The 20,530-nt window shown below is 43.6% G+C and overlaps 1 protein-coding gene across 1 annotated transcript in view; it reads left to right on the top strand.

The window, feature by feature from the left end:
• Window positions 1–20,530, top strand: part of ADCY2 (adenylate cyclase 2) — a 456,623-nt gene that overhangs the window by 219,119 nt on the left and 216,974 nt on the right. Inside the window, exon 4 of the mRNA XM_070357742.1 lies at window positions 14,929–15,078. Coding sequence (XP_070213843.1) covers window positions 14,929–15,078 — 150 coding nt within the window. The remainder of the gene's footprint in view (window positions 1–14,928; window positions 15,079–20,530) is intronic.

The following is a 20,530-nucleotide window of genomic DNA, read 5'->3' as shown; positions in this document are numbered from 1 at the left end:
TTTCCAATTGCTGACAACAAAATCAGGAGATGTATTTGTACGGTACTTATCATCAATAGCTTGCTTTAAAATACACATCTCTGGTTCTCTAAATAGAGCATGGGTTATGCATGAAATTTGCATTTATATAGTCTGGTGATGTTTTTATTAGATTCATTATGGTTGTAAGAGATGGGAAGAGACTGGTACAGAACTGGGTATAATTTATGTACATTATCAAATGGGAGAGATACAAAGGTTAAGAAGGGTGGAATTCAATCTGTGGCTGATGGAGCCATAAATAAACTGGTCTTGCTTTAAAGAATGATGTCATCAGACAGTTGTGTCTCCGGGGAAGTGGGTCTGCACAGGTAGTGTCTGCCTGAACATTGGTCTCTGCGGGAGTGGCCCTGGATTTGGAGAGTCTGAAGAGTGATCTTATTAGTAATCCAAACTCTACCAACCATGGGAGGCTGATCTGCTCTGACAAAAATGAAGTTGCTCAGTCGTGTCCGACTCTTTGTGACGCCATGGACTGTAGCCTACCAGGTTCCTCTGTCCATGGGATTTTCCAGGCAAGGGTACTGGAGTGGGTTGCCTTCTCCAGGGGATCTTCCCAACCCAGGGATCAAACCCGGGACTCCCACATTGCAGGCAGATGCTTTACCATCTGAGCCACCAGGGAAGCTCTGCCAAAAGTGGGAAAGAATAATATTTAGACCCATAATGCTAATTCATTAATTTAGCCCGAGGAATATGCCTACCAGGTAGACCAGTTAGTTGTATGAAATCTTCTCTCACAGTTTCTTTCTGTAGCAAGAAGGGACCTGATCCAAAGGTCATCTGTGAGTGTGGTGACCGCAGAGCTGGAGTGGGGATTTGTGTGTTTAGGGCAATGTTTCTTGACCTTCCTCCATTACTTCTCTCTTGAAGGAGGCTTTTTAGATTTTTTTTTCCTAAGCCAGCCCCATGAAATTTTAACACCACAGGGATATTGCATAGCTATTTATGTGGTATATGCTATGTGTCATGCACTAAAAGACTAAGTTTTTTGCTTTCCCCAAGAAGTAATGCTTGTTCATTTGGGGATGATATGGCCCCCACTAAGAATGTACGTCTTAAGGGATGTATTCTCTACAGCCCAAACTATGTGTCTCCCCTAGAAGGATCCTAATGGCTCAGGGCTGCCCTGGTGGATCAGATGGTAAAGAATCCACCTGCAATCTGAGAGACCCAGGTTCGATCTCTGGGTTGGCAAGATCCCCTGGAGAAGGGAATGGCTACCCACTCCAGTATTCTGGCCTGGAAAATCCCATGGACAGAGGAGCCTGGTGGGCTACAGTCTATGGGGTGGCAAAGAGTCAGACACGAGTGAGTGACTAACACTTTCATAGAGGGGTCCAGCAGCCAGTTGGGCCAGGTACTGGACTCCACTGGCGAGACACCTTCTCATCTGGACAGCACTGCCTTCCTCAGAGGCTGGCCTCTGTCTCTGCTTCCAAAAGTAAAATCACCACCCACTCACCTCCCTCTGTTTTTACACATATCTTTCTTTAGTGGCTTTTGTTCACCTAACAGATCAGAACCAGATCTGGCCAGAATTGCATTGTCTTTCAGGTGGTGGATCATATATCTGTAATCTTTTCAGGTTAACTCTGTTGGGGCAATTTTGGGTTCAAATTCTTCATGTCTATCCTAGGTATTATTTGCTTGAATTTACTGAAGGGATATCAGGTGTATATCAAAGCATAACCCTGCTATTAAGGATGACATCTCACAAAGCAATTACAAAGCTTTCTGCCCAAATACTAAGGGCAAAAAGTAGAGTGGATTGATCAAGGCAAAAAATCATGTTTAAAGTTAATGTCTGTGAAGATGAGAATCTTTACCTTTTTAGTTCACTTAAAATTATAGTCCCTGCACCATAAATATTTTCTTTCACATAGTACACCCTCAATAATATGTGTTGAATGAAAAAAAAGGCATTTTTATTCAGTATATGAATTAATATTATTCTAATTCTGAGGTAGTGAATCATGTGGATATGAGGGATTATATTCATTCATTTAAAGAATATGGGCTTTCCACGTGGTGCTAGTGGTAAAGAACTTGCCTGCCAATGTAGGAAATGTAAGAGACATGGGTTTGATCCCTGGGTGGGGAAGATCCTCTGGAAGAGAGCATGGCAACTTACTGCAGTCTTCCTGCCTGGAGAATCCCATGGACAGAGGAGCCTGGCGGGCTACAGTCCATGGGGTCTCCAAGAGTTGGACACGACTGAAGTGACTTAGCATGCGTGCAGCACGTTTGAAGAATATACACCAAGCACATATTATGGCAGATCCGATATGAATTCCCCAATACCTACTCAAGGGAATAAAGCATATGGGATCCCTGCCCTTGTGGTGCAAAGCTGGAGAGACAGTCACTAAGCAGATCAGTAAATACGAACTATTACCTTTAGGGGAGAAAATGATATCACAGGAGATAGCAGGTACACGGCTGGTAGATCACAGGGGGCTCTCATGGACCATACCCAGAGCAGATCTGTCATGGAAGCCACGTGTAAGCAGGTCCCACACAGGAAGACGGTCAGGTGGGAGTTTCTTGGGCAGAGGGAACTGTTTCACAAGGGCTTTGAACCTGGAAAGATGGGCAAGTTGGAAGACCCCCAAGGAAGGCAGAAGTGCCTTGAGTGAAATTTCCAGGTAGGACATGAGTGAGAATTGAAGATGCAGACCAGGGCAGGTCTGTACAGAGTTCAGCGAGACCCTGAAAGGGAGGTGCCAGGTCTGAGTCTGGACTTCAGAACAGAGGTCTAGACTGGAGATGTACTTGTGCAGACTGATGCTATTTAGATGGTGTTGAAGAAGCTGCCACGTATATGGATGCCTCTGTAAGGGGGAAACTGGAGGGGCTGACAGAGAAAGGAACCTAGGCAGAGCCCTGGAGGGGACAAAGTTTGAGTCAGAGATGCTGGGAAAGGTTGAGGGCAGAAGGAGAAGAGGGAGGCAGAGGATGAGTTGGTTGGATGGCATCACAGACTCAGTGGACACGAATTTGAACAAACTCTGGGAGATGGTGAAGGACAGGGAAGCCTGGTAGGCTGCAGTCTGTGGGGTCGCAACCAGTTGGACTGGATTGATCGACTGCATGGACACACGGGAGAAGTCAATGAGATGGCCAGACCCCAGGGAGCAGGGGACCCAGGAAGCTGAGAGAGGCCAGGATTCTTGGCAGAAAAAAGGGACCAGTCCTGGGCTGCTCCAGAGTCACGGTGAGAGGCGCCTAGAAAGGAGTCGACGGCCACAGATAACCAGTGATCGTGATGAGAGTTGTTTCAGTGGCTTCTCGAGGCTTCTACATAGTTTGGCGTGGGATGTGAAGAGTCAGAGACCAAAGAAGTAGAAGGAGCTTAAGTAAACAATCCTTTGAGGTTTGGGTCTCAAGTGAAATGAGAAATAAGGAAGAAGGCAGTGCTGTTTGTGTTTTGGGAGGGCACTGCCTGAACGGGAGCAGACCTGCTCACTGCTGGGATTGATGACAAGTCGTGGGGAATGACCTGGAGGCTGAAGTCCCTGTTGCCTGGAGACCATTGATAGTCAAAGTGAAGGTCCAGGCGGTGTGGTTTTCTTAGGCATCAAGGTTAAAAAAGTGTTTTTCTTGGAAGTGGTGGAATGGAGTTGTCACATTCCATCTCAACAGAGAAATTTCTAAATGCATATTCTAAAAAGCAGACCTCTTCCTCCATTCCGAGTCCTCTGCCGTGTGGTTCTGATGCCAGGCATGGTGTTTTCTCATCAGCATCCTTCAGGGCGGTGATTGCCTATAGAAATCCCTAAGGTGTGAAAACTGTTTCCTGCAGTGAGCACAGCGTTTCAGTTTCTCTAGATGAGGGGTTAACAACTGTCAGGACCACCTGACCTTAAGGACCTCGGCGTCTCCTGTCTCTTCTTCCCAGTGGAGAGAGATGATGCTCTGTCTTTGTCTTTTAAGTATGTATCACTAAACATCATTGCTGCTTCTCTTGGATTTCATATTCCATGAAATGTGCCATGCAAAATCATTTTTAAAAGACATTAAATTGTTTCTCAGATCAAAAAATTGCCAAGATCGTCACTATTGCTCTGATTGGTTAATGCCTGATTTATATATGATGGAAAATAAAGGGAACTTCAGTAGTTATGAACTAAGATATCTACTCTTTGTTACTGTCCTTAAAAAGTTAGTACCTCTGGACTGCTCATCTAATAATTTTATTCAGGAATTTTAGTGGGCAGGTTTATTATGTAATATGTCCACAGGGAAATAGAAGTGAATACTTTTAACTTTTTATACTCATTGTTTGGCATTCTAGTCGCCTTGGGTAGATTTCTGTTTCATTCCTGGCTTGAAATACTTCTTTTACACCATTAGGAAGCATGTTAATTCATCACAGAAATGCGTTTAGACTTGGAAAACACTGGAGATTTTTAAAATGTAATCATTATGGTCCCAAACAAGGGTTGCAGTTTTAACTCTGATTTTCTTTGATTGGCTGAAACTGTGTGAAGCCAACCAAATGGGTACTTTTGTAAATTGTCATTTCATAAGATTTTGCTTCTTTTGCCTATGCCATATTTGGGGGTGAGTCTCAGCTGAAACTGGATTCCTGGGTTATATTTGATGGCTGCTTGTTGCTCCCCAAAACAGGACTAGTGGACTTGGAATCACTGATGACTCAGAGAAGACCTAAACCCCGAAGGTTAGCCCTTTGCTACTGTGCATTTTACAAACCCTGCACAATAATACTTTCAGGCCAGGTTTACCTAAGATGAACAGGCACCTCTGTGGAAGCTGCCCATAAGTCACATATATCTTTGGTCGAATCAAGTGTGCCTTCTCACAGTTGATTAAAGTGAGAGTGAAGTCGCTCAGTCGTGTCACACTCTTTGAGACCCCATGGACTGTATGCAGCCCACCAGGCTCCCCCGTCCCTGGGATTCTCCAGGCAAGAACATTGGAGTGGGCTGCCATTTCCTTCTCCAATGCATGGAAGGAAAAGTGAAAGTGAAGTCGCTCAGTCACGTCTGACTCTTAGGGACCCCATGGACTGCAGCCTACCAGGCTCCTCCGCCCATGGGATTTTCCAGGCGAGAGTACTGGAGTGGGTTGCCATTTCTAAGAAATGCGGGCTTAACCTTTAAGTGAATTTTCTGATAACTTATAAATAATCTGTGTTTGAAACAGCACAGGGAACTATATTCAATCCCTTAGGGTAAACCATAATGGAAAAGAATGTAAAAAAGAGTGTATGTATGTGTATAACTGAGTCACTTTGTACTGCAGAAATCTGTACATCATACTGTGTGCTTAGTCGCTCAGTCGTGTCTGACTCTTTGTGACCCCGTGGTCTGTAGCTCGCCAGGCTCCTCTGTCCATGGGGTTTCCCAGGCAAGACTGCTGGAGTGGGTTGTCATTTCCTTCCCCAAGGGATCTTCCCGACCCAGGGATCAAATCTGCATGTCCGGCTTGGCAGGTGGATTTTTTTACCACTGAACCACCAGGGGAGCCTCATGATTTTATAGCAGAATGTATTTAAGTCTGCTATAACTTCCTGGATCTTGAAATCATTGTAGAATAACATACAAAAAACAGAGTAGTTGTCACCAAAAGGACTTGATCTAGAATCATTGCTCTACCACTGGCCATTCCCCAGTCAGTTCATTTACATTCTCTCAAAACAGCTTCCTCATCTGTAAAATGAAGTTAGGAATTCCTTCCTCATAAGAATATTAGGAGAATCCGAAGATAAAATATATTTGAAAAAGATCTGTCAATCAAAATCATGGAGCATTCTTTCTTTATAAAAATATGAGGATTTTACTTGTGATAACGTGAAAAAGGCCATACATTGTAAATACTTTTTTAAAAAAGTAGAAAAAAAACTCAGTAGTCTGCTGGGGACTGGGGAAATTGAGTGAAGGGCAGTCAAAAGGTATAGACTTCCAGTTATAAAATAAATGAGTACCAGTGAGGTAATGTACTGGAGAAGGGGATGGCTACTCACTCCAGTATTCTTGCCTGGAGAACTCCATGGACAGAGGAGCCTGGTGGGCTGTAGTCCATGGAGTCACAAAGAGTCAGAGACACGACTAAAGCGACTTAGCACATACATACAATGTCTGTTCTCTGGTTGAAATTGTCCAGAAGTCAGAGTCAGGTCTCAGTAGTTAAGCTTCGAGTTTGCCTTCCTTCGGTACACACTCCTCAAGAAAATACTCAGTGGGAGAGGAAAGAAAGTGGTGAGAAACCCAGGAGCACACTTGGGGGAGACACTGCTTTCAAGTACATTTCAGCCTTTTATCCTCTTAAAAGGCAAGCTGCTGCCAGGCATGCCCTTACATAATTAGTGTCATTAATGAAACATCTAGTTCATTTGCAGAAGGAAATTTTTTTGTTTTCCAGTTCTCAGAAGGTTTCGGTTTTTCATCCAAGCAGTTACTTATCTTTTTTAATCACAGCATGACTTGATGGAATATTTTTTGTTCTGACTAAAAATTCAGAGTAGACCTTGAGAATCGCAGCGTTCATTGTTTTTTGCCCTGTATTTGGAGTCTGTGACTGTTTGCACAGGCCTTGGCAAACCCATCACTTCTGAATGAAGGCACTTGCTCATGTCAGCTTTAGGTCCACGCCCAGGATGGGCTGTGCTAAACCTGTCCTGTTACTGCCCTTGACAAATTCGTCCCTTTGCTGTCATGTTACATCTGATACCTACATTTAGGTCCATTTACCTTAACCTCGTAAGGTGTCTTCTTCTTCATTCATCATTGGCAGGGTATATTGTGCTTGGTTTGCTTAGTTCTAATTTATCTCCTATTGTGTAGATTCGAAGTGGCATCACAAGCAGGTCATAATGTAAGTTGCCAATGGGGTAGCAAAGGAAATGTACCCCGAGTAACCATGAAAGGTGTGCCTCCCTTCTCGTACACTGTTAGCCGAAGAGACGTACTTATCTTGTGTGAAGTGGTATATCGTTTCATCTTAAACCAAGCTGTACAAGTTAGAGTGTCTGGGCGCCTTGGTCATGTGGTCGTTGACTGAATCTGAACACCTGCTGGCTCTTCAATTTTTAAATGAATGGATGTGTCCCCTATAAAATGGTAGTTAACGAAGAGAATTATGTAGAGTGTTTAAATGAAGCTTAATTTCATTGATCCAGATTAAGTAGAGATTATCTAAGTTAATGGAAAGTCTAACCTAAAGTGTGTTCGGATATCTTTTGTTTTCACTTTTATGTCCACTGAAATCACCAGAATTGGGCAAATTATACATTGCTTAGTGCAAATCCTTAAGAGAGCTGATTCAAGGCTAACAAAATTTCGGTTTTAAATAGTATATAATTACATGTTTCTAAAGTTTTGAAACACGTGAGACGCAACCCTTAGACCGTGTTCTTCTACTGTGTATATGTCATTACACATGAGGCAGAGGGGTCAGGAGGACACAGAAACCAGCATCTGTTAAGCCTGTTGGACAATCCAGGACCACCTGGCCCCCTGGGTTCTGAAAGAGTGGAACCTCTTTAGAACAATTAACCTTCGTTCAACTTTCTGGCCTCACAAAGACCAAGGAGATAGTGGCTTCTGTTGGGTATTGGTAAATACGTAAAGTTCAGTTAATCACTGATTGGCTGACCGAGTGTCAGATGTAGTCATTCAGGTGTCACCGAGCCAGCAGGCTGTGGGGCAGAAGGCAGTTTGGACCAGACAGAGACCGACTCTAATAAAAGTGCTTCATGGTTAAGAATCTGCCTGCCCATGAAGGAGACACACGTCCGATCCCTGGTCCTGGAAGATCCCATGGGCTTCAGAGCACCTCAGCCCATGCACCACAACTCCTAAGCCCATGCTCTAGGACCCTCGAGCTGCAGCTACTGAACCCGGGCACCCTAGAGGCCTCCCACTGCAACTAGAGGAAACCTCTGCAGCAATGAGGACGAGCACAGCCAACATTAATTAACTCATTAATTAATTACAAAAAGGAAGGTCTGAACAATATATATATTTTTTTTTACAAAGTGCTTTGTAATCACAAGTGAACTCTCAGTCCAGCTCTGTGAAACACAGGGAGTGTGGAGAAAACTGTCTCCAAGCCTTGCTTTGCAGAAATGACCTGCAGAATAATCAGCAACAAGACAGAAATGACTGCGCCCACTTTGGGGACTGGAGATAGATTGCTAGTTACAGAGGTAGTGGTTCCCTCCCTCCATAGAGTTTCTTTGGTTGCTTGTTTCTTCCTGTGGTGGAGATGAACTAAGCTTGGAAAGCTAAGATTCTTCCACGAGCTTGAAATCAGGGACGAACTGGATGAGAGAACAAACATGCAAAGCAATGCGAGCTACAGATCTCGGGGGAGGGAGGCTTCAGCAGTCTCCTTTCACTGAGTTCTAAATATTGGAAACTCGATGTTTTGTCTTCTTTATACTATTCTAAACTATTCATCAAGCCAGCTTTCTCCCCATCAGTTTCAAATCTGCAGTCCCTGAGCTGAGACATCCAAGTCTGGGTTTGTGCCTGGTGAAGTCAGCTTTCCCTTCTTCTAGGGAAGATGTGTTTTCAATGACTTAATTGTGGGAGGAACTTTCTATCAAGATCTTGAGTCTCTTCTTATTGGCCTGTAATGAGCTGAGCGAGGAAGTGACTCTCAAATACCCCTGCAATTTTACTTAGCTGTGATACTGAGCTTGAACCCTAAGAAGATTCTTTAGCCTTAGCCCTTTATCCCAAATATAGCTGGAAAAAATAACATAATTTAAAAGTGATGTATGCTGTCTCAAAAACTGTATGCTATTCAAAAAGACTTAATAACAACAGCTCTAATAGAAAAGAGAATAATGAAAATAATCACCATTGCCAACAGTACTGTCTATTTCTAGGGGCCTTTTCCATAGGAAATGAAATTGCATTTTACACCCAGTTTGTAATTCTAGCTGAACAAACCAAAGCCTAATAACAACCATTGTTGAGATGGCTGGTCTTTCAGTTTTCTTCTTAACTTTCTGTCTTAGCTCAGGCTGCCAAAACAAAACACCAGAAGCGGGGGTTGCCAAAAGGAGATACTTACTGTTCATATTTCTGGAGGCTGGCAAGTCCGAGACCAAGGTGCCGATGATTCACTTCTGGTGAGGGCCGTCTTCCTGGCGGACAGGCCCCCTTCTCTCATGGCGGAAAGACAGAGTCTCTTCCTTTCCTTACGAGGACACTAATCTCATCATAAAGGTGGACATTCATGACCTCATCTAAACTAAATTTTCTCCCAAGGGCCCCAGCCCCTAACACCATCACACTGGGAGTAGGGCTTCAGTGTATGCCAGTGGGAAGGACCCCCTACCCTCCCAGTATATGCATTCAGCCCATAATACTTTCTGACTCTCACCATGCTCATGCTCAGTCGCTCAGTCATGTCTGACTCTGTGACCCGATGGACCACACCCTGCCAAGGTCCTCTGTCCTTGAGATTGTTCAGGCAAGAATACTGGAGTGGGTTGCCGTTTCTTTCTCCAGGGAATCTTCCTGACCCAGGGATGAGACCCGTGTCTCCCTGCATCGCAGGTAGATGCTTTACCACTTAGCCACCAGGGAAGCCCTTTCTGACTCTACTCCTCATCTGGAGGGATGTTAAATTTAAAGAAGTTTCCAACACATGATCTGAAAGTCACTGGATGTTATTAACCAAAGCACCATGTGTCTGGTCCACACTAAAAGACTGAGACAAAGAGCCAAGTCACTGGAAAAGACCCTGATGCTGGGAAAGATTGAGGGCAGGACGAGAAGGGGGCGACAGAGGATGAGATGGTTGGATGGCATCACCGACTCAATGGACATGAGTTTGGGTGAACTCTGGGAAATAGTGGAGGACAAAGGAGCCTGGTCTTCTACAGTCTGTGGGGTTGCAAAGAGCTGGACATGACTTAGAAACCAAACTGCAAGAGACTAATTAAAAGCAGACATCCTGAGGCCAGGGCATAGAGCTAATGTAATTCTTTGGGGGTTGCAGGAAATGCCGAGGAGATGGGATTGGGATTCTCTGCAGCCATGTTTGAGAGCTCAGTTAAGGGAGATTGTACCTGATCATTTTCTCTCCCAAGCAAGAACATTGTTTTATTTAAGCCAAATTTGCTGCATACGAGATGCAGTGAGCTTGCTGAATATTCATTTGCAGCTCTGTTCATCAAGTTTTTATAATCCCTTTTATTTTCCTTTGACTTATAATTGGTGTTTTTGCATATTTATGATCTGTTTGTTTTAAGCTGAGGACCTGTTTTAAATTCTGTGATGTCCTTTCTCCCCCGGCCCTGTGCAGTTCACTCACAGAGAAACCATGGCTTTGAGGGATGGGGTTTCCTCAGTACCAGGAGCCTCACCCCGCACTCAACTGGCATGTACCCTGACTGCTGACCTCTGTGAACCCTGTAGTTGGCAGCCCTGAGCCTAAGATAAGAATGAGTACTGAACAATTTTAAAACTCAAAGTGAAAGAGGAGAGTGAAAAAGTTGGCTTAAAGCTCAACATTCAGAAAACTAAGATCATGGCATCCAGTCCCATCACTTCATGGCAAATAGATGGGGAAACAGTGGATACAGTGGCTGACTTTATTTTTCTGGCCTCCAAAATAACTTCAGATGGTGACTTCAGCCATGAAATTAAAAGACACTTACTCCTTGGAAGGAAAGTTATGACCAACCTAGATAGCATATTAAAAAAGCAGAGACATTACTTTGCCAACAAAGGTTCGTCTAGTCAAGGCTATGGTTTTTCTAGTGGTCATGTATGGATATGAGAGTTGGACTAGAAGGAAAGCTGAGCGCCGAAGAATTGATGCTTTTGAACTGTGGTGTTGGAGAAGACTCTTGAGAGTCCCTTGGACTGCAAGGAGATCCAGCCAGTCCATTCTGAAGGAGATCAGTCCTGGATGTTCATTGGACAGACTTATGTTGAAGCTGACACTCCAATACTTTGGCCACCTGATGCAAAGAGCTGACTCATTTGAAAAGACCCTGATGCTGGGAAATATTGAAGGCAGGAGGAGAAGAGGATGAGATGGTTGGATGGCATCACCGACTCTATGGACGTGGGTTTGGGTGGACTCTGGGAGTTGGTGATGGACAAGGATGCCCAGCATGCTGCGGTTCATGGGGTCACAAAGAGTCGGACATGACTGAGTGACTGAACTGAACTGAAAAGAGTCACAGAGGACCTGAGTGGCCACCAAATCCTTGCAATAATTTCTCGAATGTTTGAAGACAGTGAGCTCCCTTCCTTAAATGTCCATTTCCCAGGTGAAATAACCCAGCATGGGAATTAAAGACTCAGACATAGGTAAAGTAGATTAACTAATGAGAACCTACTGGATAGGACAGGGAACTCTACTCAGTGCTCTGTGGTGACCTAAATGGGAAGGAAATCCAAATAAGAAGGGATTTGTGTATGCATATAGCTGATTCAGGCTGCTCAGGTGGCTCAGTGGTTAAGAGTCCGCCTGCCAGCGCAGAAGACATGGGTTCCATCCCTGCGTCGGGAAGATCCCCTGGAAGAGGAAATGGCAACCCACTGCAGTATTCTTGCCTGGAGAATCCCATGGACAGATGAGCCTGGTGGGCTATAGTCTGTGGAATCTAAGAGTCGGACACAACTTAGCAACTAAAGAGCAACAAATAGCTAATTCACTTTGCTGTACAGCAGAAACTAATACAACATTGTAAAGCAACTTTACTCCAATAAAAATTAATTTATCAAAAAGAAGGAACGCTGCTCAGCTCATTCTTCTTTGGTCACCTGACCCAGTTAGAAACAGCCTCACTTTGTTCCTTTGCTCTGAGTACATGGACACACCAACAACTCCAGCCTCATAATCAAGTGCTCCATGGACCACGGTGTGGCCTCCGAACTGCAGCCACTTAAAAGGACTTTAAATGATGGAGGCGCTTTATAGCATCAAATACAAATGCTCTCTAAAGGAAAACCACATTAGCTATTTTCAGCGCTTACACAGGTCTCTTTGGAAATTCTTCAGAATCACTTTCCCCATGCCCTAGTAGAGAGTTGAATTGCGTTGGGTGAACCTGTCCTGACTCGTTTCCTGGGGCTATGTTTTATTTAAGCCAAATTTGGTCTTGTGGCAGTGGTCCAGGGCAATCCTTTAGAGTCTTCAGGGGCTTACCCTCCAGTCTCTGAATATGTTAGAACTTTGTTTCTTCACCGATAAGATGAAATAACAAGAGGGGCCACCCTCCTGGGTGTTTTACTTTCTGGACTCTTGCAAGGATGAAATAAGGTATGTTTGGAAGATCAATGATGATGCTGTGAAAGAAACAGAACCAGTTTGCTGGTAGATACCAGCCTTCCCACCAGCATAGGACGTGTTTTATGCATCTCCTGAGACTCACAGACAAGTGCTGACGACTCCTCCACGATGTATGTCAAGTGACGACGGGGATGTGGAAAGTGACGGAGGACCCTGCCTCTGTGACGAGTGGGCCGAGTCCGGTTTGCACAGTCTGGAGCATGGGTCACACTCCATTTCAAGGCCTAGTTTGCATCTTCAGGGAAAACCCAGACTAATGTTATTACCTTAAACAATTTATTTTCTTCACGATGTCCCTTGAGAGGCCAAGTTTCCCCTCCTATTCTCTGACAGATGTGAGAGTGGCTAAATGAAGCAATCAGATAAAAGAAAGCATCAAGACAGTATGATGTTATAAAATAAATCCAACATTGTGAAAATAGGATTTTTTTTACTGTGTCTTCTGGGAAACAAAATGCTGTGATATTAGTTTTGAAAAGAAAATCTCAGCTGCATCACTTCCTTGTGCCTGGGTTCCCTAGAGTCATAATATGAACGCGCCCTCTTGAAAGAAAAATGCTCTAGGGCATCAGTCACATTTGTAAATGTGTGTAGTCATTAAAATACCAGGACTAATTCTATTAACCTTAGAATACGGCACTTTAGGATGAAAGCAGGTATCAGCAAACTGCTTGTAATTTGATTAAATTTTCCACCAGAAGAGAAATGCCATAACTGCTTGGCATTAAAACGCTTAGCTGTTTATTTCTTGAACATTTCTTTGCATATCTGAATAAAAATCCATAAATGCATTCTTTCCGATTATCTGTAGCCACGGAGGGTTGGAATTACATGTTGTTTGAAGCAATGCCACATCCATTGCCCAGATTAATGAACAAATGACCAAAAGAAGGCTTTTCTTTAAGAACCTTGACGTCACAAAGCTGCCAGGATGCTAGGTTAGGCCGACAGTGTAGTAACAGAGACATCCCTTTCATACTCCCTTTTAGGGGAGCCCAGGGCACTGAGAATGGCTTCATTCAATTCCCTTGCTTCCATTTGGTTCTTATTTTGGAGAAACTGACTTCCTAAAATGTTTGCATCTTTGATGGCATTTATAAGGAAACAAAAGAAGAAGCTCTCATAGATAAGCATGGTTATTATTATTATTATTTCCGCTGCACCTAATAAGGAGAGAGACAGTTCTTCTAATTCTGGGCCATCTGGTTTGTGTTAGGGCTTCTCATTCCTGCACTCTTTGGGTTGCTGTTCTTCAAAGCAAACCCAGCAGTGACACAGTTTGCAGAATCTTTGGTGAAGTAAGAGATGGTCCTTTTACAGAAGCGAAGGGTGACAGGGCTAAAGTAAGATCGTATGGACAGTTGAGTGTTCTTCCTGGGCAGGACAATTACAGGTTGTTTTCAACTTTTCTGTATTTTCTCTTTCACCCCAAATTTTTGTGAACCCAAATTGTTTTTATGAACAGAGGAACAAGTGATGTGCTTTGAAAGGTTCCTATATTCTTACACAAATACTAGGTAATGGGGAATATCCCTCCTCTAGGCTCAGTGAACACAGGTTCCATGTGACAACAATCTGTATCAGTCACCTAGTGTCACAATAATGCTGTGTAAGAACCATGAAATCTTGGTGCCCACAGTAGTGGACTATTGGTTGGCTGCCAGTCTCTGTTCCAAGGGTACCTCATCTTCCTGGGACCAGTGGGCTGGTCAGGTCGTGTTCTTTTCCTGATGAGATCCAGAAGAGGCACCCCAAACATGCCAGACCTCCCAAACCTGGGCTGGGTCTGCTCTCGGTTACTCCCACCCACATTGCATTAGCTGTAGCAGGTCACGTTTGTTGTTGTTCAGTCGCTCAGCCGTGTCCGACTCTTTGCAACCCATGGAATGCAGCACGCCAGGCCCCCCTGTCCTTCACCATCTCCCAGAGCTTGCTCAAACTCCTGTCTGTTGAATCAGCAGTGCCATCCACCATCTTGTCCTCTGTCATCCCCTTCTCCTCCTGCCTTCAATCTTTCCCAGCATCAGGGTCTTTTCTAATGAGTCAGCTTTTCGCATAAGGTGGCCAAAGGATTGGAGCCTCAATTTCAGCATCAGCCCTTCCAATAAATATTCAGGATTGATTCCCTTTAGGATTGACTGGTGTGATCTCCTTGCAATATAAGGGACTCTCAAGAGTCTTCAACACCACAGTTCAAAAAGCATCAATTCTTCAGGGCTCAGCCTTCTTCATGGTCCAACTCTCACATCCATACATGACTTACTGGAAAAACCATAGCTTTGCCTAGACAGAACTTTGTAGGCAAAGTAACATCTCAGCTTTTTAATATGCTGTCTAGGTTTGTTATAGCTTTTCTTCCAAGTGGATCACATGGCTGAGCCCAAAGATAAGGGAGGACAGCAAAATCACCTGTGAGAGGGCACGGACCCAAGAAGCAGATGGGATCCATTTTTGTTAAATAAATAAAAATGTTAGTTTTGGTACAAAAATAAAATCAACCTTGGACAGAGTCATCTCTTTGGAGACTGTTGCCCATGTACCTTGTGTTGTGTTCGTGAACGATAAACACTCACCCTATTGAGTGGCTCTTTGTGTCCTCAGATCCTGGCCAACGTGATCATCTTCATCTGCGGGAACCTGGCAGGGGCATACCATAAGCACCTCATGGAGCTCGCTCTGCAGCAGACGTATCAGGACACGTGCAACTGCATCAAGTCCCGGATCAAGTTGGAATTTGAAAAACGTCAGCAGGTAAAATACACGTTCGGTATTACTTCCACGTTATCTGAGACGTTATTGGAATGATGTTGTCACTGCTAACGTCAAGGCTGCAGTTCATCCTCTCACGGGCATCAGTAGGAAGCCAGGGTAGCCGTCCGGCTGTCCTGCCTGCCCAGCTTTGGGCTGTATGCCCAGTGGATTGAATTGTACCCGAAGAGCAGAGATGGCATCTTCAGACTCAAACCCAGCCCCCACCCCCAGGATCACCCACGTGCTAACAGGTACATCAACCACCACCAACACGAGGCTGGGAAAATTCAAATAATGATGATGATTGTTATAGTGACACTTGGTTAAGACACTCATTGTTGGTCACAGCACATTTCTCTGGGATAGTGTTTGTGGCCAGGGTTTGTCCCAGCTGAAATCTTCCTGTGCCATCAACAACACTTCGTATAGTGCCTGTTTTCCACCTGGGATGTTGAAATGGGATGAGATGATGAAATGAGATGAGATGTGTGAACTTGTCCTTGAGGGAGATGATTGGAGTTGGGAGGGAGGGTATGGAGGGGAACAAGTTGTAGTGTCAGGGGCTGTCCTACAGTCATTGCTGTGGTGGTTCATGGACACATACATCAGGAGAATACATAGGCTCTGATGACACCCTGTGAAAATAAGAAATGGAGATAAACCAAGGGTGGAAGGAGCAAAGCCATGTGGGCTTATCCAAGATGGTGGCCAGCAGATGAAGCAGATGTGCTTTGGAGGGGAAACCAAGTGGAGATCCTGTACTTGACACATTTAACTTCAGGTCTCAGCAGAAGATCCATGTGAATAGTTTTCTTTTTGCCCTTGAGTTTTCAAATTTATCAGCAGGAACCCAGTTGCCATCTCTAAAGATGATGGTTAGCATGACTCTCTAGCATGAAACCCACAGTCCCTTCTCTGCATCCATCAGCATTTGGCACATAATTGTGTCACTATCACTCATTAAATTGTGTTTAGTCCATTTTATATAATTTTATTAAAATGTATTATGGTGATGAGAGCAAAAAAAAATCCCTTAAATACTTATACTAGACTTTTATTTGTGTATGAATTGATGAATAGTAATTGTACTCCTTTTTGAAAACAGGGAGTTCTGTTTGTTCATCCAATAAATATTAATTGAGTACCTAGATTGTGGAGGGCATGATTCTAGGCATTGGCGTGTGGCTGTGAATATTGCTTTCTCACTGATATTAGCAAATCTCATGGTTTGTTTTAAAAACATTTTGTTTTTCAACATGCATAGCAGAAGTATTCAGTAATTACTGTTTAATTCTTTGGCCTTTATGTATATCAAACTCTGGATTGCATTAAGAGAAATAGACAGTTGTTAACATGAGACAGTTAACCAGTAAAACTTCATATACTGTGCATTTATCCATGTTCAGTAATGGTTCAAATCTAGGTTCTAGAAAATTCTGTAGTTTCAACACACAGTGCTTAGTGTTCACAATTGTTCCCTCTACAGAGTTCAGTGTTTTAAGGTAGACAGTTTCCTTTTTCAAACAGTGGTTACTGGATAAGTTTGGTCCTGCCAGTCATATTTAACTTTCTTTTCTATCACCTTCACCAAGGTTAGGAAGAACTGAAATTCCAAGTCAGAGGATTGTATAACCTAATATTTATAGTACCAGCTTTGACACAACACTAAGTCAGGCTGTTGACCTTTTCTACACTGCCTCTTTCCATGAAGAGACCTTGAGCAGCCAAGACGAGGTGTCATCCCTTGTCATGATGATCTGTGGGTCCATGCAGTCAGAAAGGCCATGCTCTGACCTTACGTGGCTCCAGAACTAGACCAGTGAGGCACACCTCGTGTTACAGACTTCATAGGACCATCATGGGAGATACTATTAGGGCATCTATTTACAAGTTCTAGGAAAAAGAGTCAAGGATCTTTTTAAAAATATGTGAGGAGAAAAAGGACACTTGGAAGAAAAAGAAGAACTTATACTAATACTTTGTTGTTCAGTCGCTCAGGTGTCTGACTCTTTGCGACCCCGTGGACTGCGATGCCCCAGGCCTCCCTGTCCCTCACTATCTCCTGGAGTTTGCCCAGGTTCATGTCCACTGAGTCCATGATGCTATCCGACTGACCATGTTATCCTCCGCCACCCTCTTCTCCTTTTGCCCTCAGTTGTTCTCAGCACCAGGGTATTTTTCCAACGAGTCCACCATTTGCATCAGGTAGCCAAAGTATCAGAGGGTTAGCTTCGGCATCAGTCCTTCCAGTAATGTTTAATAAAATATAGTTTGACACAATGTATGAATTTTGCTACCAAAGTTGGGAGTCAGCTCTCAGGGTCTGGGGCCCAGAATGCAGTACTTCTGTTAATATTTTGAAAAATATGTTTATAGGATAGAATAAAGGTCCATAGTTTTTTTTTTTTTTTTTTTCAGTTCAGTTCAGTTCAGTCGCTCAGTCATGTCCGACTCTTTGCGACCCTATGAACGGCAGCACACCAGGCCTCCCTGTCCATCACCAACTCCCAGAGTTCACTCAGACTCACATCCATCGAGTCGCTGATGCCATCCAGCCATCTCATCCTCTGTCGTCCCCTTCTCCTCCTGCCCCTAATCCCTCCCAGTATCAGAGTCTTTTCCAATGAGTCAACTCTTTGCATTGAGGGGCGAAAGTATTGGAGTTTCAGCTTTAGCATCAGTCCTTCCAATGAACACCTAGGACTGATCTCCTTCAGAATGGACTGGTTGGATCTCCTTGCAGTCCAAGGGACTCTCAAGAGTCTTCTCCAACACCACAGTTCAAAAGCATCAATTCTTCGGTACTCAGCTTTCTTCACAGTCCAACTCTCACATCCATACATGACCGCTGGAAAAACCATAGCTTTGACTAGACCGACCTTTGTTGGCAAAGTAATGTCTCTGCTTTTGAATATGCTATCTAGGTGGGTCATAACTTTCCTTCCAAGGAGTAAGCGTCTTTTAATTTCATGGCTTCAGTCACCATCTGCAGTGATTTTGGAACCCCCAAAAATAAAGTCTGACACTGTTTCCACTGTTTCCCCATCTGTTTGCCATGAAGTGATGGGACCAGATGCCATGATCTTCGTTTTCTGAATGTTGAGCTTTAAGCCAACTTTTTCACTCTCCTCTTTCACTTTCATCAAGAGGCTTTTTAGTTCCTCTTCACTTTCTGCCATAAGGGTGGTGTCATCTGCATATCTGAGGTTGTTGATATTTCTCCCGGCAATCTTGATTCCAGCTTGTGCTTCCTCCAGCCCAGCATTTCTCATGATGTATTCTGCATAGAAGTTAAATAAGCAGGGTGACAATATACAGCCTTGACGTACTCCTTTTCCTATTTGGTTTTTTTCCAGACTAGCGTGTAATTAAATGGGAATGAAAAATTCCCATAGTTAATAAAATCAGTAAAGTATAAATGTACAGATTTAAGGAAACAAATAAAAATTAGCCATTGGCAAGCTAGGTGCCCTTCATACAGAAGAGTGGCCTCAGAGACCATGACGCCAGTGTTGCCACAGACCAAATTAGGGTCTGAGGATTCCGTGTGCCATTTCTTATCCATCTGTTGCCACAAAACATTTTTTAAAAAATGTTCTTGACGTGTAGTTGATTTACAGTGTTGTGTCGAGTATAACAAAGTGATTCAGATATGTATATATATATATATATATATATATATATATATATCTGTGTCTATATCTATAGATAGATACCTCTATATGTCATGTGTATATTGTATGTTTGCTTCATTCGTAGTCACCGAGGCACACAACAGTGTCCTTGAGAGTCCTTCTTCAGGCGTAGTGGGGTGTGCTAAGCAGCTGCAAGAGGATTTGTCTCAGCCCCCATCTGGATAAAATCTATGGTGTCCATTTTAAGGTCGTATTTCCAGTTACCACAGAATGAGTTGATGCTCCTGGAGGCTGAGGGTCGCCGTTTTGAATAGTTACTGGGCGCCTTTCACAGCTTGACCCCCTGCCACGCTTAGACCTTGGGGAGGAGGGCAGATGTCCTGTGAGCCCAGGAAGCTGGTCCTTCTGCAGCCCCGCTAGGGGTTATCAACACATAGTTGAGATTACTGGGAAGGCTCTAGGGATTCTACAGTCTTATCAAAATCGCTCAACTCTGTACTTTTTTTTCTTCAAATTTTATGTTTTTCTTTCCTAGATGCAAATGAGGTAAATTTCTAGTGATTAAAACCATTTTTGAACAACGTGGCTATTTGTACTCAAAGATTTGAGGATAAGAAGGAATGAATAATGTTAGCAGAGGTTTTCTTGGTGTTTGTGTTCTTGCCCTAAAAATGCCCTCGTGGATAAACACTAATTTTTTTCTTCTTAGTAAGTGAGAAACTTAATGCACTCAATTAGTATTGAAGACACCTTTGGGGCCTGAAAGCGGTGTGTTTTGACTTTTGTCTTGAGTTTCACATCCTGCAGTAAAAGCCATTTTTTGTGCACCGTGTCAGTGCAATAGAGGCTCTTTATCAAATCCGAGTCAACAGAGGTGTTTCTCCCTGGAGTATGTAATAGGCGCTCAGGAATTGATGAGAGCTGGAGTCAGGGCAAAACAGAAACCCTCTCTCGTAACTGCTGGGGCAGTGGAAATAAATGTGGCCTCTGTAGGACTGAAAACTAGGTTTGCTTTTTTTATAGAGAGAAAATAAACACTCTTCAATTTATATGTTGTCTTTGTTTTCAAGTAATGTAATTGTGAGAATCTTTATGTGGACTGCCTTCTTCTGGAAACACCCTGTGGGTTAAATATGCTACAGTATGCCTTTCCGTGGAGAATACTAGTCAAGGGAGGGGGGACACCGTGTTATTCCTGAATCTGTTCCCCACTGTGCGGGCTTAGTGAACCAGTAGGCTCCCTGCATCTCCTTGGGGACAAAATTGTGAAAATTTCAATGGAACAAGTAAGTGGTCCTTTTGTGTTCATGGTTGGGTTGATAATAAATGTATCCATCTTTATCCTGATACTATAGCTGGTAATGTTAGGGCATTACCAGATGTATTGCACAAATCATTTAAAATGCTAGGTAGAGTGTGTTGGAGCTGTTTCTGGTTTGGGATGTGAAAATGTGGTTCCTTTTCATGAGGGAATGGGTAAAAGAAGGAATGACATTTGTTGGAGTCCTCTTAATGTGCCAGGCTGTCTATTTAGTGCTTTCACATTTGCTGTGGTATCAGTTTCCTACTGTTGTTGTAACAAATGACCACAAGTCCAGTGGCTTAAACAGAACAAATCCAGTGTTGTATAGTCCTGGAGATCAGAGGTCCAAGATCAGCCTCATGGGCTCTGTCACGGTGCTGGGAGCACTGGACTCCTGAGGCTCTGAGGGCAGAATCCAGTTGCCTTTTCAAGCTTCTAGACTAGCCTTCCTGCATCCTTGGGTCCCAGCCGCTTCCTCCATCCTCAAATCCAGCAGCACAGATTCCAGCCTCTC

Source organism: Bos mutus, chromosome 20 (assembly GCF_027580195.1).
Source record: "Bos mutus isolate GX-2022 chromosome 20, NWIPB_WYAK_1.1, whole genome shotgun sequence".
NCBI classification, from domain to species: Eukaryota; Metazoa; Chordata; class Mammalia; order Artiodactyla; family Bovidae; genus Bos; species Bos mutus.
Note: the sequence above shows the minus strand (reverse complement) of the source record. Positions and strands in the feature narration are given on the sequence as shown.